This window comes from Crotalus tigris, unplaced genomic scaffold (genome assembly GCF_016545835.1).
Source record: "Crotalus tigris isolate CLP2741 ecotype Arizona unplaced genomic scaffold, ASM1654583v1 scf7180000017952.28453644438:3035480, whole genome shotgun sequence".
Lineage (NCBI taxonomy): Eukaryota > Metazoa > Chordata > Lepidosauria > Squamata > Viperidae > Crotalus > Crotalus tigris.
Window position 1 is genome coordinate 1,287,801 of NW_024096741.1, and position 14,595 is coordinate 1,302,395.

At 34.6% G+C, this 14,595-nt stretch overlaps 2 protein-coding genes across 3 annotated transcripts in view; one reads left to right on the plus strand and one right to left on the minus strand.

The window, feature by feature from the left end:
- CPNE3 (copine 3) overlaps window positions 1-2,517 on the minus strand; it is a 33,434-nt gene extending 30,917 nt beyond the window's left edge. Inside the window, exon 1 of the mRNA XM_039345451.1 lies at window positions 2,300-2,517. The gene's annotated coding sequence lies outside the window, so the exon portion shown is untranslated. The remainder of the gene's footprint in view (window positions 1-2,299) is intronic.
- On the plus strand, window positions 389-12,302 carry RMDN1 (regulator of microtubule dynamics 1). 2 transcript variants are annotated; one of them, XM_039345452.1, is made up of 10 exons: window positions 389-662; window positions 1,904-2,021; window positions 3,497-3,584; window positions 4,198-4,357; window positions 5,459-5,548; window positions 7,001-7,056; window positions 9,438-9,525; window positions 9,942-9,972; window positions 10,840-10,973; window positions 12,136-12,302. In XM_039345452.1, the coding sequence occupies exons 1-10, from the start codon at window positions 519-521 to the stop codon at window positions 12,172-12,174; spliced, it is 948 nt and encodes a 315-aa protein (XP_039201386.1). In that variant the 5' UTR covers window positions 389-518; the 3' UTR covers window positions 12,175-12,302. The 2 variants fall into 2 exon arrangements, with proteins under 2 accessions (XP_039201386.1, XP_039201387.1); XM_039345453.1 differs by lacking the exons at window positions 10,840-10,973; window positions 12,136-12,302 and having other exon boundaries at window positions 9,832-9,972.
- The last annotated feature ends 2,293 nt before the right edge of the window (window positions 12,303-14,595 follow it).

Here is a 14,595-nt window from a genome sequence, read left to right on the forward strand (position 1 = left end):
CTGCTTTGCGTCTGTAAACCGCTGTAAAGGTAGTTGGTTTTTTTTAAAAAAAGATTCCTAAACCAACCAAAATTTGTAAGATGCTCCTCTTTTCCTGAAAATGATCGGGGTCACGTGATAGAACTTTGACAACTCAGTTTCTCCGCGTGTAGAAAGCCAATGTAGTGAAGTCTTTTTCAAACTGGATAACTTTTAAGATTTCTAGTTTTCAACTCCTAGAATTCCCCTGCCAGTTGAAAAAAAAAAAACTAAGTCCGCAGGGAAGAGCCAAGAGAGCGGTGAGGTGCTTGGGAAATCACAGTTGTGACAGCGGTTGCCAAGGAAGAGTGGAATGAATGCAACTTGAATCTTGTTCCTTCCGGACTTTTTTAGAAGGGAACATGGAGCTTTTCCGGTGTAGATTACAGAGATGTAAAAATGCTGTGGAGTTAAACAGGCAGTTCCTGTTTCCGGCATATGCGAGGAAAGAATGATTTGGGGAGCGGGGGCGGAAAAAATAGCAAAGAGACTTTTTTGTCATGGCGCTGGGGAGGACTGCAGTGCGACGCTGGCTTCGGAGCTGCTGTTTCTGGGAGACCCGTTTCTTTTGCGAAGCCACAAGAATGAAATCCGGCTGCAGCCGTCAGCTTTCTTTAAGTCATGGAGGGAAAAGGGGAGTCGAGGTATGACTGGTTTATAAGCTCATCCCTTCTTATCCTCTCCTATATAGGGCCCGAGTTTGTTCTGGAAAAGGAGAAAATGATGGGTCTTGGTTTGCGGAAAAAAGCGTGGCTCTCTTAAATGTTTTTTTTATCTGGCTTCGCCTTCTCCCCGTTAATTACTCCTTAAGCCTCTGAGGATGAGCTGCCATACTCTTTGCGAGCTTTCTAATTTGCTGAGCGGGAAAAATCCGAAAAATTAGGATAATAAACCTATGATTTTTCTTTGAGAAAAATATATGGCATTTTTGGGAATGTTTGCTTTACTGAGAAGCAGATCATAAAGAGATTAAAAAAATCATTCTTACTGACGTGATGCTTTCAAATTGTTCTTAACGTCTGTGTTTTATTCTTGTAGTATTTTGTTCTTGGACAAATATCCCCTTCCCCTGAAGGAGGGAGGGAGGGAGAATGGTTGTCCAAACAACTTGAAGGGTTTCATGGTTTTATTGTTGTTTTATGCCTTCAAGTCAGTGTTGACTTCTGACAACTGCCTGGCTAGTTCTGCAGTTTTCTTGATAAGATTTCCAGAAGTGATTTCCCATTGCCTCCTTCCTAGGGCTGAGGGAAAGATTAAGAGGAATGACCGGAGATCAGTTGGCTTTGTGCCTAAAGCAGAACAAGTGAACTGATAAATTCAGGCCACACTTTGACTAGCTTATGTGTGTTTGTACTTATGTTCTCCAAGATGAGTGCAATAGAAAGAATCGGAATCCATATTCTAAAATTTCTTAGAAAACCTTAAACATTGAAAGTACATGATTAGGATGCCTGCTTGGTTTTAAATACCTATTTTTCATGCATAGTAACAGGAGGAAAAGGTAACTGATACTTTAGGTCTTTAAGCTTACAATATTTTGTTTCATTGTAAACAAGATGCCCTGATTAAAATGGTCACAACAGAGAGAGAACCAAAGGTAGCAATGAATTATTTGGGGGGCAGAAATATAGAGTTTATCAACAGAAAGAGCTAAAGAGTTGTGACATACAATAGGTAGGTTTTAACACACTGAAATATGTGAAGTTATATATACCATAAAAAACAATGATCCTAATTCCATATTATAGTAAGCCACAATATCACTTACCATAGTGCTCAATACCAATGCTCAGATTCCACCTTTAGCCCACTTTGTGAACATATATGCTTAGATACAAAAAATTGGCATCAGATTTGTAAATAGCTATGTTGAATTTTTTATTAGGTGTTTGAAAATTCCAGAATTTTCAGAAGAGGGTTTCTATTCTCAGCATTGTCTTACTTGGGATACAACACTTATCTAGTAATTTCTCAATCTGCTATGGTTTGGGCTGATGTGAAAGGTAAGAAAAAATTCTAAAAATGCACAATTGTCAAATCCAATCCTTCATTGCTAAAATATAATCTGGGTTTTTTTGTTGTTATTAGAGGAAGGACTGGGTATGACTGAGTATGGCTGTGTTATTTATAAATCAAATTTATAAAGCCACACAACTCATCAGAACTCTGGTGGCATACAGGTTATATAATACAATACAGTACAAAATGGTACAATACAATAAAACAATATAACCAGGGAAACAACATAACCAGCAGAAAACACACACTGAATCCATCTTACCTAAGGCCAGGAGGAAAATCCAGGTCTTCAGTATCCAATAAAAGGATAGCAAGGTCAAAGTTATTTGATCCTATGGGGAATATCAAGTGAGAAAGGGTATTTGTTGGTTTTGAGGCCTAGCTCTGAAGTGACTCAATGAAGAAAAATTCAGCCTTGCAAATATTTAGATACTGATTTTGTTCTCTAAAATGAAAAGGGGGCAATATCAGCCTGATGTTTCATTCTTTCAATCAATTCAGTATTTTAAAATCCTGAAGGTTTAAGAAATCCATTTCACCCCTCATACCCTATACAAAAGAGGAAGTCTGAAAATATTGGACCCATCTTCGGGAGATCTTGAAAACTGCACTATAATTTTGTATGCTTTCTATTAACACTCTTAAACAACTTTGAAACTCAGTAATTAGTTATGTATTTAAATGAATCAAATAGAAGGGCTTTATTTAGAATAATATTGATGAGGTGGAAGCTCAACCATAAGATGATTATTGAGATGGAGATTGGCACAGGTATCTAGATTGATATAGAATTTGTTGCTGATAGATAGTTTAAAATGTATATAAAGTGGATTTTGCATATTTTGTTTCTTTACAAAGTTTATATTTTTGTAAATATATATATATAAATCATGTTTAACTTATTAACATATTTATTCAAAAGCCTGTCATATTCCTCTCTGGCTGACTGTCCTTTTATATATTGTCTAATACATATATATTTCCTTTGGGTCAGAGTCCCCCAACCTTCCGGGGTTTGCGGCCTGGAGCATGGGGGAGGGGAGAGAGAAGGGATGGTTTTGTGGAAGGGGTAAACGTGCACGCAAGTGGGGCCGTGAACACCTGTGACACTCACGCAAATGGGACCCCAAATGCCTGTGATGGTCGCATGAATGGGGCTATGAGCACATATGTGCATCTACCAGCCACTCATGTGGCCCGGTGGGCAATAGGCCACGGCCCAATAGTGGGCTGTGGCCCACAGGTTAGGGACCCCTGCTTTGGGTTGTTTGTGCCAATAATACAATAGAGCTGTTGATAGAAATGTGTTTTGACTACCATGATGCTACTTCTATTAAAACTGTCTTCTATTCCTGACGTAATATTAGTATGTCTGTATGCAATAATATGAAATATTTTTCTATTAAATAATACCTGCTTCACAGGTATTCATTGAATTCTTGTTTTATTATATCATTAGTTGATGAAATCCTAGATCAAGCAGACTATCTCTATGGAAGTGGAGAAACCCAAAAGCTTTATCAGTTGCTGAGTGAACACAAGAACAGGTACAGTATGCTATTTCGGCATGTTCTAATGGGTTGAGATTGGCATAGAGTGCACAGCTATGATACAAAATCACTAGATACATGGAAGGGTTGAAATCAGAATTTTAGAATACATTATAGTGGACCTCTTGAGTCCTTTACTCTCATTTAAAAAAACAACTTTTTCTTCTAATTGCTTTCAATGGAAAACAAAACACTCAAAATGAAATAATATCAATACATGGCACTGTGCACCAGCAATAAATGAGCAATAAAACAGTTTGAAGTTCTAAGATCAATTTTTAAATTCATTTAGGAGATTGGGAATTGGTTCATAAAATTTTTCTCTGGGTAAATTTGAATATCCCCAGACTTTAATTTTTGGAATAGATTACACTTGTAGAGTACCTCTACTTTCACTAGATTCAGTTCATTGCAAAATACCCATTAATTACAGTTATTATAGTCTCATGCAGTGCTGTGTTACTAAATTGCTTTAAATTGTTTTATTTTATATAAAGTTCTCCCACAGAACTATTGTTTGGTAGTAAATGTATAATAAATAGTTTTTACATTGATATCTTACTATGGTAAATCATAATCAATACATCCTATTATATATGTTAATATACAGTGAAAATGCACAAGTGTTATGGCGTCTGGCACGAGCTTTACGAGACCTTGCTCATCTTAGTCAAACTTCAGCAGAAAACAAGAAGCAGCTGGCTTATGAAGCCCTTGATTATGCAAAGAAGGCACTTGAGAAAGACAACACTTGTTATAGCGTACACAAGGTTAGACAAACAAATAATTTATACTTGGTAGAAATTTGAAAGGAAAATTGCAACAATTCTTTCATATCTTAAATAATAAACTTATATTCAGTTAATTTAATTAGTAATCATGCAACAATTATCATTTCAAACCAGCCTGCCAAATGAACTGAGATCAGAAAGTTCCAGAAACTAGCTGCAGTAATATTTCTACTGACTTAATTGTTTTAAAGTAGATACAATATTGAAATATTGCAGCTAGTGATACATACTAAGATATACTCAAAGGCAAAAGGATGCAGAAGTAGCTGCATGATCCCAAGAAAAGATTCAGTTGCTTTAAAACAGTGGTTCTCAACCTTTCTAATGCCGTGACCCCATAATACAGTTCCCCATGTTGTGGTGACCCCCAAGTGGGTGTGGCCACCAATAAGAGGGAGTAGGACAGCTAGGGAAAAGGGAAAAAAATAGCGGACAGCGTGGTTTGGTGACCCACGTGAAATGGTCGTTCGACCCCAAATGGGGTCCCGACCCACAGGTTGAGAACCACTGCTTTAAAAGATGAAGATACATATAACTTAAGTATCCCTGCATGTTCCAGAGCACCCTTTTGCTTTTTTGCTTTTAAAACACAAGTGTTGCATAGTGTAAGATAAATCATAGAAGAGTAATTGAACTAAGTTATTGCCAGTTATTTTTTATTTCAAGTTTTAATTTTAAAAGCCTAGAATGGCTTGGGCGGTTAAAGCTAGTCATGTCCTGTTTAAGTATGAACCAGTCTAGATTAAAATTGAATTTCTTTGAAATGTCTATTTTTTTCAGAAACCTGTCTGAATATAGAATGTGGGAAAGGTTCTTCACTCTTTCAAAATTATATAATCTATTCTCTCAGGACCTTTATGTAATCTTTACTTGGTTTAAAACCTCCTTCATCTTGGACTTTTAAGAAATTCTATGCCATTCAATTTAGTTTAAAATATAGTTCATTTTAGACAGTTAACCACATAGCATTCCCTATTAACTGAAGCTTCAAATAACAAATCTTTGTGTAGTATGGTTAAAAATGTTTTATTGACAATATGATAATTTCATATTGCTAAATAATCTATTCTTTTTATTTAGTGGTATGCAATATGCCTCAGTGATGTGGGAGATTATGAAGGAATAAAGAACAAAATTGCCAGTGCTTTTGTTATAAAAGAACATTTCCAGGTATTTAAAATTATCAACTTTTGTATTAATCTTAACTTGCCACACAAACCTGAACATGATGGAAGAGCAATTTATGATGAAGAATAATTAGAAACTGAAAGGTTTTTAATTGTTGTATTATATATGAATCATTGAATTATCATTGTCTTCATTAATAGGGAATGCTTAAAATATTTTAATGGAATTTGTCTAACATACAAAAATACATTTTTGTTTCAAAAATGATCCAAAAATGTAACATTTTTGAAGCATACATTGGATACATTTAAATATTAAGGAATCGAAGGGTAAGAAAAGGCAGGGTGAGCATGAATTTAGAATGATAGTTCTTTATTTTTCTGAAGACTTGCCATTCTTCTTCTAGAGGCGGTAATTTATGCTTGCTGCATGCTTGCTACGGGACTCAGTTCTAGTCCCAGGAGCCTGACAACTTATGTAGTTTAGGTTTTATATTTTTATCCTTTTCAGTATAGTTAATAAACTACTTTGTTTTAAGGGGTGTTGAAATAACGAACATAAGGAGCAGTTTAAATTTTTCAAAGCATAATTTTATGAAGTAGGAAATTAACATTTATTTATTTATTTATTTATTAAAATATAGAGCAGAAAAGACTAACTCATCTTAATGTATTTGTTTATTTGGCCATTTCCCTCTTTTTAATCCATGCTTCAAATGTTGTTTGTGTATGGCTTGCACTAAGTTCACTAAAGCTCAGCCATATTACATGTTTTAAGAATTCACTATTTCTAATAGTCTCGACTTTTTCTTGCATTGTTAGAGATCTTTTATGGTCCATTTCTCTTACAGTACATAATAGTTAAAGTAAAATCCATGAGATTACCTATGTCCTGGTTAATAAGCTCATTTGAAGTAGATAAATAAGTTAAGATACAAAATGGAACACTTTGTCTCATTTTCATCCTGGAGGTGATTTTTGGTGTTCCAGTGGTATCAAGAATATAATAAACCACATTCTCTTTTAGAAGATGTACTTCTGAGAATATACAACCACCCTGAAATACTTGAATTAGGTTGTTGAATGGACCGATATAAATCCTAGAGAGCACCTGTTGACAATTGTATATCCCTGATTATAATTTCTTCCATGTTTCCTTTTTCCTTCCAACTATATCTTTCAGAAGGATATTTGTGTTTTCAAACATAGTTTTGTGAGCTTGAACAGAGAAAGTTGGATGCCAGCAGACTTAACTTAATGTTAGCTTTCAACTGTCAGGATGTAAATGTGATCTGTACAAGCTAAAAATAGATATGTACACTAAATATTAAGGATATTTCTCCCTAAACCATATGAAATTCATTACTTTTTTCAGACAAAGATATCCAAAATGTAATTTCATTATTGCTAGGGATTAGGTAAGGGGAAAGGTAGGAGTTATGGAGTAAATATTAAGCAGTGATGAATAAATGCTTTTGTGGGTTTTTTTAAACAGAAAGCAATTGATCTGAATCCAAAGGATGCTACTTCACTTCATCTTATGGGCATTTGGTAAGACAATCTTTCTAAACAAAATTATATTTGAAATGTCAACATTTTTATCTGATAATGTGGGATGTGAAGTAATTGTACAATGTTTTTAGTATTTGCAATAAGTTCCTGAACAAATGAACTAACCTATCATCATTGTTTTATAATATATGTAACATTATGTATAAATTTCAGCAATATGTTTCCACTAGTTGTGTTTTAAAAACATTGTATTTCATCTATCCTCTTTTCCTTCTAATTGAGAGATAACAGTATCTCTCACTTGATCCTTCAGGTCTTCTAATGGTACATTCATTCCCACTGTAACTTGGTCTATTGATTTTGCCTTCAGTGATTACTACATTTCAACTTTTGTTAGCCCTAGCTAACATGACAATCATCAGGGACTTGTATATGATAGTATTTGAAAGATCACATATTTCCCCACTCCAGTTTTTACCTAATAGTTAAATATTGCATTTATTATTCATTAGCATTTACTTTCCTGATCAAATATCATAAGTGTTGTCCCTTGCTGTAACCTATTGACTGATTTATATCCTAGGTGGCAATATTTTGCTCAAAACCTTTTTGAAAAGGCCTTCTTTTCTTCCCTAATGTTGAGAAGCTCCAAACTAGATAGCACCACATCTTAAAGATCTGCAAACCCAATGATTAATATGCTTGTCTTAAAGAGCTAAGTAAGACATAATGAAACAGATATAGGCTTTGATTTGTTAGTCATATTATTAGCAGTTTGAGTGTTGGCCAAGCCTTATCCAAGTAAATGAAGACTTTTACAATTCAGCTTCAGCATTCTTTTATGAATAAATCTCCCCCAACTTCTCTAAGCATACTCTTGTACACTTCAGGTATTTTTCTCTAGATTTGCATTTGTTCTCAAAACATTCTTAGTAAGCAAATCTTTTTTTAATTATTCCATTTCTATAGCTGCCCATCTTGATTCAATTAGTTCTAAAACCATAAAAACAATAGTTACAAATTATTCATATAGACAACCAAACATTATCATAACTGCATAAAAATTAACAGTGCAACACAATACAATATGATGTGTGCTAAAAGCTATGGCAAATCTAGACAGCATACTAAAAAGCAGAGACATCACCCTGCCAAAAAAAGTACGTATAGTCAAGGCCATGATTTTTCCAGTTGCAATATATGGCTGTGAAAGTTGGACCATAAGAAAGGCTGAGCGCAAAAGAATTGAGGCCTTTGAACTATGGTGCTGGAGAAGACTCCTGCGAGTCCCCTGGATTGCAAAGTGATCAAACCGGTCAGTCCTAGAGGAGATCAACCCTGACTGCTCTTTAGAAGGCCAGATCCTGAAATTGAAACTCAAGTACTTTGGCCACTTAATGAGAAGGATGGACTCACTGGAGGAGAGCATAATGCTGGGAAAGATTGAGGGCAAGAGAAGAAGGGACGACAAAGAATAGGTGGCTGGATGGAGTCACTGAAGCAGTAGGCAGGCGTGAGCGTAAATGGACTCCAGAAGATGGTAGAGGACAGGAAGGCCTGGAGGAACGTTGTCCATGGAGTCGCGATGGGTTGGACACGACTTCGCAACTAACAACAACAACAAAACTACGTATCTTCTTAATAGATATTTCTTCCATCTATCTTCAACCCTGGCTAAGGATCATCTAATCAAGTGTCCCCACAATTGGATGTATTTGTTCCTCTTTGGTACTTTTCTTCAGCAATTCTTGAATGCTTTGGTGAGTCTTATCCTAATCTCACCCAGCATCCCAAAAATCTTAATTAAATATTCAATCCATCTGTAATTTACCAGCCACTTTTAATCTGGACAGCAATAATTATTCTGTCTCCAACAATTACTCAAATAGGTAGTCTGTTTTAGCCACTGTTGTATGTTAACTGTCAGCCTCATCTTTGATTGATCAGTTTCTTCTCTCTAAACTTGACTTGTTGTCCTGGAGGTTTCTAATACTTTATGCCACCTTTATACCTGCCTTCCCTCTTCCACTGAGAAGCTAAATTAATCCTATTCTTATAACTTACCCAGCAAACATAGCATAGATCCAGAAGGGAATGTGTTTGGCTTACTTTCCCTAGTCTCAAAATCACTTTAGAGTAAATATATACTTATTTAACTAGCCAAGTCATAATGTTTGGAAATAAAAAAAAATAGTTTTCATATAGAAAAAAAAACAGTGAGGTCTTTTTTCACTTAAGTGGCATATAACTTACAGCCTTCTCTAGTTGCTCTTTAGCAGTGATCTGGAAGTATAGTAGTAAGTTAGACATACACCTTTCTAGAGTTGGGTTAAAGTTAGACTTCACTGACCTCTAGTCATGTGATTTTAAATATTGTGATCTTAGGAGATATACTTAAATACATTTTCTGTATGTTACAGGTGCTACACATTTGCTGATATGCCATGGTATCAGAGGAACATAGCTACTGTTTTATTCTCAACACCACCTAGTTCTACCTATGAAGAAGTATGTGTCCCACTAATATTTTATATAGCTTCTTCTTTTTTGGTGTATTATCCTTTAAAACAATGAAAGAAAAACAGATGGAAAGGTTAGTCGTTATAAGCTATGCTATAGTGTCAGACAGTATATTTTTGGATAAAACTTGAGATTCTTAAAAATAAATGTACCATCTACTAAATGACTAACAACTTATTGATGATATAGTATACAAGCTATTTCATAAAATACATAAAATAAGTTTAATTACGTTTGTAAATAAATATATCTTGAATATAAATTATAAAGCATAGTATTCCCTTTTCTCAACAGTATTTCTTAGAAAACACAAGTTACATTGCAGTTATTGAAGAATTTTAATTGAAATGGAAGGATTTGGATTACTTTAATAATATTCTAATGTTAATACTAATGTCTTCTAGGCATTACAGTACTTTCAAAAGGCTGAAAATGGTAAGTTACGTAAGAAAGCATATCACACAACAATTTTGAAATCAAAATTAAAATGTGTAAGATACTATATGAAAGTATAAAATATTTATAGCATATAAAACAAGGATATAGGTAAATTAAAGTTCTTAAAATTCTCTTCGCCTGTATCTAATGATATATCTACCAAGGTATCAATGTAGTGTTAAAAAATTAGCATCTCTAGTCATTAGAGAAATACTCAATTTATAAATTAGAAAACACATAGTGTTTCAGAGTACTAAAACTGAGTACTGAATATGCAACCTTTTAATTACACTATTTAATATACTACTTAATATTCTTTCAATAGGGATGTTAAAAAATAATTGTTTGATAAAACTATCCCAAGAGAATGTTACGAGTTTATTATGTTAAAACAAGCATTTCTTCTTAGTTTATAAAAATGTTTCTATTGATCATGAGAAGATAAAAATTATTTAAAAACACTTACGTATTTATACATTATAAAGTGCTCTGAAGAGGAATGTGAAATGTTTCAGTCATAAACAAACTTGCATCAGAATTTGCATTATAAAAATATATACTGAAGTGATTTTCATATTGAGGAACAGAAGCAAAGTAATTTTCATCTTAAAAATATGTTGAACAATTTAATATAAATCAGATATATAGATTTAATACAGAATGTAGATCTAGGGATATGAAATGAAAACATTACAGTGCAGATAGAACCAAATATCCTTTATCACCCGGTAAAAAGTAGCACTTAATCTCTCTTTTCTATATATGTACTGGGATTATGCTTAACTTTTTAAAATGTTAGAGGCAAATAAGCTTTACATTATAAATTAAAAACCAGAAATTTTTTGTTTGTTTTTATTTCTGTAGTTGAACCAAATTTCTATAGTAAAAACTTGCTGTTCTTAGGAAAGACATACATCAAATTAAATAATAAAAAGATGGCCCTTCTCTGGCTAACAAAAGCTAGAGACAGGCTACCACATACAGAGGAAGATAAGCAGGTAAGCTATTTTCACAGTCAGATATGTATATAGATATAGAAAAAACATTTTTAAGTATTCTTGTGCTAGAACACTTATGGAACCTACATAAGTGCTTTCATTAACTTCACACTGTAGCCTAAAGTTGTGTTTCCTGATCTTGGTAATATATTGTCTCACTTTCAGAACTAACCAGCCAATATCGCCTTTGCTGAGAATAATCATCTCAGGGTTACTGGGAACTTGACAGTTTTAATTTAAGTTTAATAAATTATTTATCTAAAGAAATCTTGGAAATGTATATTGAAATAAATCATATTTTTTATGAAATGTTAGATTAGTAACCAACTCTCAAATGATTATAGAAATGTTAGATCTGGTGTATTATGAACATTGTTAATGAGCATTGTTAATGTTTTTCATCAAAGCTAAGTTTTACAATTGATGGTTAGAATAATTTCCTGTAGATTTCTTTCTATCCCTTTTTCAGGGAAAAGAATTGAATGGGTTGAAAAGGATTTCATAAACTTGATATGGTACTCTACTTGGGTTCCACTGTACTTCATTGTGAGAATTTTACCTGGAAGAGTGGCTTGTCAGTTTTATTTATAGCAGCCCTGTGGTAAACTGATTTGAGTGATGGTTATTGACTCAAGTTTGTTACTAAGCATAAACTTGAAACCAGCTCTCAGTGCTCAATTTTTGTTTGTTTAACATCTTTGTATACCAATACCACTTTGTATACCAATGCAATAAAGAAAAACTCTTTGCTGTTCACATTAAAAAGAAATGCAGCAAAAAATCCCATATGAAAATAAAAACAAGGGTTTTTTTTTAAGATGGTACTATCAAATCAAATTGGGGAAGGCTCAGTAAAAAAGCCTGGCCTTTGAGAGCTGATGTAAATGCAGTAAAAAGAGAGCCAGTCTGATTTCCAGAGGGAGACTACCTTCACATTGCATCAGTTTCTATCTGATCTATTCCTGGAGATCAATGTCTTCATAGACTGCTAAACTTTTGGTCCTCAAATGTTATCGAACTTACCCAGTTTCTTCATTGTAATCCTCTATTTTCTTTAAAAAATAACCAAAGGCAAATTAGCAGAACAGAATGAATTAACACAACTATTTTTACATGATTTGCATGCTGTATCAAATGATTTTCTTCACTTCTATTGTTCCAGGTACAAAAAGAAGCTTTGGAACTACTAAATTCTATATGACACGATTACTCAAAATATATGAACTGATGAACTAAGAAACTAAGCAGAAAGCTAAACATTATATTGTGGTTCAAATTGGTATATGAAGAAAAGAACTTTTAGAGAATAAATTCCAGATTTTGCTGACATTTCCATCTGCATCTATTAATCCATCTATATACATATCCAAAATGGAGACAAAAAATCAGGAAGCAGTTATGAAATTGACAAGTATTCAGAAATTTTAATTTTAATTCCTATTTTTCTTCTTTAAACTGTTATTTCAATCATTGTCTGGCATATGAAGACATTGTTTTAGATACTTCATTTGGATAACTGCACTGTGTTTGTTTTGGAGAATTTAGTAGGACAGAATATGCTTGCTTTTATATGTCAAAAGGATAATTGGTTAGGATATAGTTATAAGAATGTGATTAGAATGCAGTATTGCATGCTTACTCTGCCCACCACCAGGAGTTCAATCCTGACAGGCCAAAGGTTGACTCAGCCTTCCATCTTTTCAGGGTTGGTAAAATGAGGACCAAGATTGTTGGGGACAATATGCTGATTCTGTAAACCACTTAGAGAGCTGTAAAGCACTATGAAGCTTATATAAGTCTGAGTGCTATTGCTAATGCTATTGTTTACCCTTAAGACGTAAAGGTACTTTTAAGCATTATGGTGCTTATCTTACATTCTGGCTTGCAACCAATATATGAATAATTTTTGAGCATTTTGGTTTCTGGCAAGATTTAGTTGCAGCTTCCTTGATGCCTTTCACATCTTAATCATATAGTTTCATAGAGGTGAAATCTGCTGCTTTTAAACAATACCCTTCATTTGCAACAGGGTACTTTTAAAATAAAAAGTACTTTTATATATAAAAAAGACACCAAAACCCCCCATAAACAAATATAAAAATGAGAGAAATAAAAATTCAAAAACAGTATAGCTCAGTCTTGAAATGCAATATTAAACTATATAGATTGGTGTCTCTTTTTGTTAGGTCAATAGAGTCAAGTCATAGGCAGAGAGAAAATCAGCTCAAGAATTTAAAACTAGGATGACAATTTTACTGTAAGAGTAAGATCATACTTATACTTCAATATGAGGAATTCTAAATCATGCAAATAACTAATATCTACCTAAACAGTTCTCTTTAATTTTTTTTATAAAAGTCCCTTTGTAGATTTGGAGTTGCCTAGGAGACATTTGAATCCTGAAAATAAGTCAAGAATTTTGGGTGCTGTTGATGTATCTGCATCAAATAGTGAAACATTTTATATATATATATATATATATATATATATATATATATATATATATATATATATATATTTATTTATAGCAAAGAGCTGATCCTATATGTTAAAAAGTTGAAAGTTTCAAGCTATCCCCAAAGCCTCTGTGCCTATAAACTTAGCTGTGCTTTTTATATTGTAGTTTGTTTGTTGTTGTTGTGAAGTTGTGTCCGACCCATCGCGACTCCATGGACAACGTTCCTCCAGGCCTCCCTGTCCTCTACCATCTTCTGGAGTCCATTTAAGCTCACGCCTACTGCTTCAGTGATTTATTCCAGCCACCTCATTCTCTGTCGTCCCCTTCTTCTATTGCCCTCAATCTTTCCCAGCATTAGGCCCTTCTCCAGTAAGTCCTTCCTTCTCATTAGGTGGCCAAAGTACTTGAGTTTCTTTCAACTTCAGGATCTGGCCTTCTAAAGAGCAGTCAGGGTTGATCTCCTCTAGGAGTGACCAGGTTTGATCGCCTTGCGGTCCAGGGGACTCGCAGGAGTCTTCTCCAGCACCATAGTTCAAAGGCCTCAATTTTTTTGTGCTCAGCCTTTCTTATGATCCAACTTTCACAGCCATACATTGCAATTGGAAAAACCATGGCCTTGACTATACATACTTTTGTTGGCAGGGTTATGCCTCTGCTTTTTAGTACGCTGTCCAAATGGGGCGTTGTCTTACCTTAACACCTTTTCTCAGTACGGAGATGGAGAATCCACCAATGGGTTTTCTCTGTCTGGCTGCTCTTGAGACCAAGTTAGCCAAACTTGACATGCCCCCTGTTCCTAGGAGATCCAGTCTTGACGAGGGCGAAAGTTGCTGATGGTAGAACTAGGTGTTGGCTCTCAGATCCCTAACTCCGGCCTAACTGACCTAAGGGGTGGGTGTGGATTCTCCATCTCCATACTGAGAAAAGGCATTCAGGTAAGACAATGCAGTACAGGAGATGGAGAAGGGGCATGGGACCTACCAAATGGGACCTACCAAAGCCTCACTGTCCCAGTTGGTGGGAAACAAATAAGGCCGGCTCTACGTCCCCGGAGACCACCTGCTAGAGGACCCTCCAACCAAAGGAGGCGTCCGTTGAAGTGAAGCAGTCAATTCTATAATGGCGTACAAATGGAGAGGGTGAGGACCATGTCACAGCCCTGCA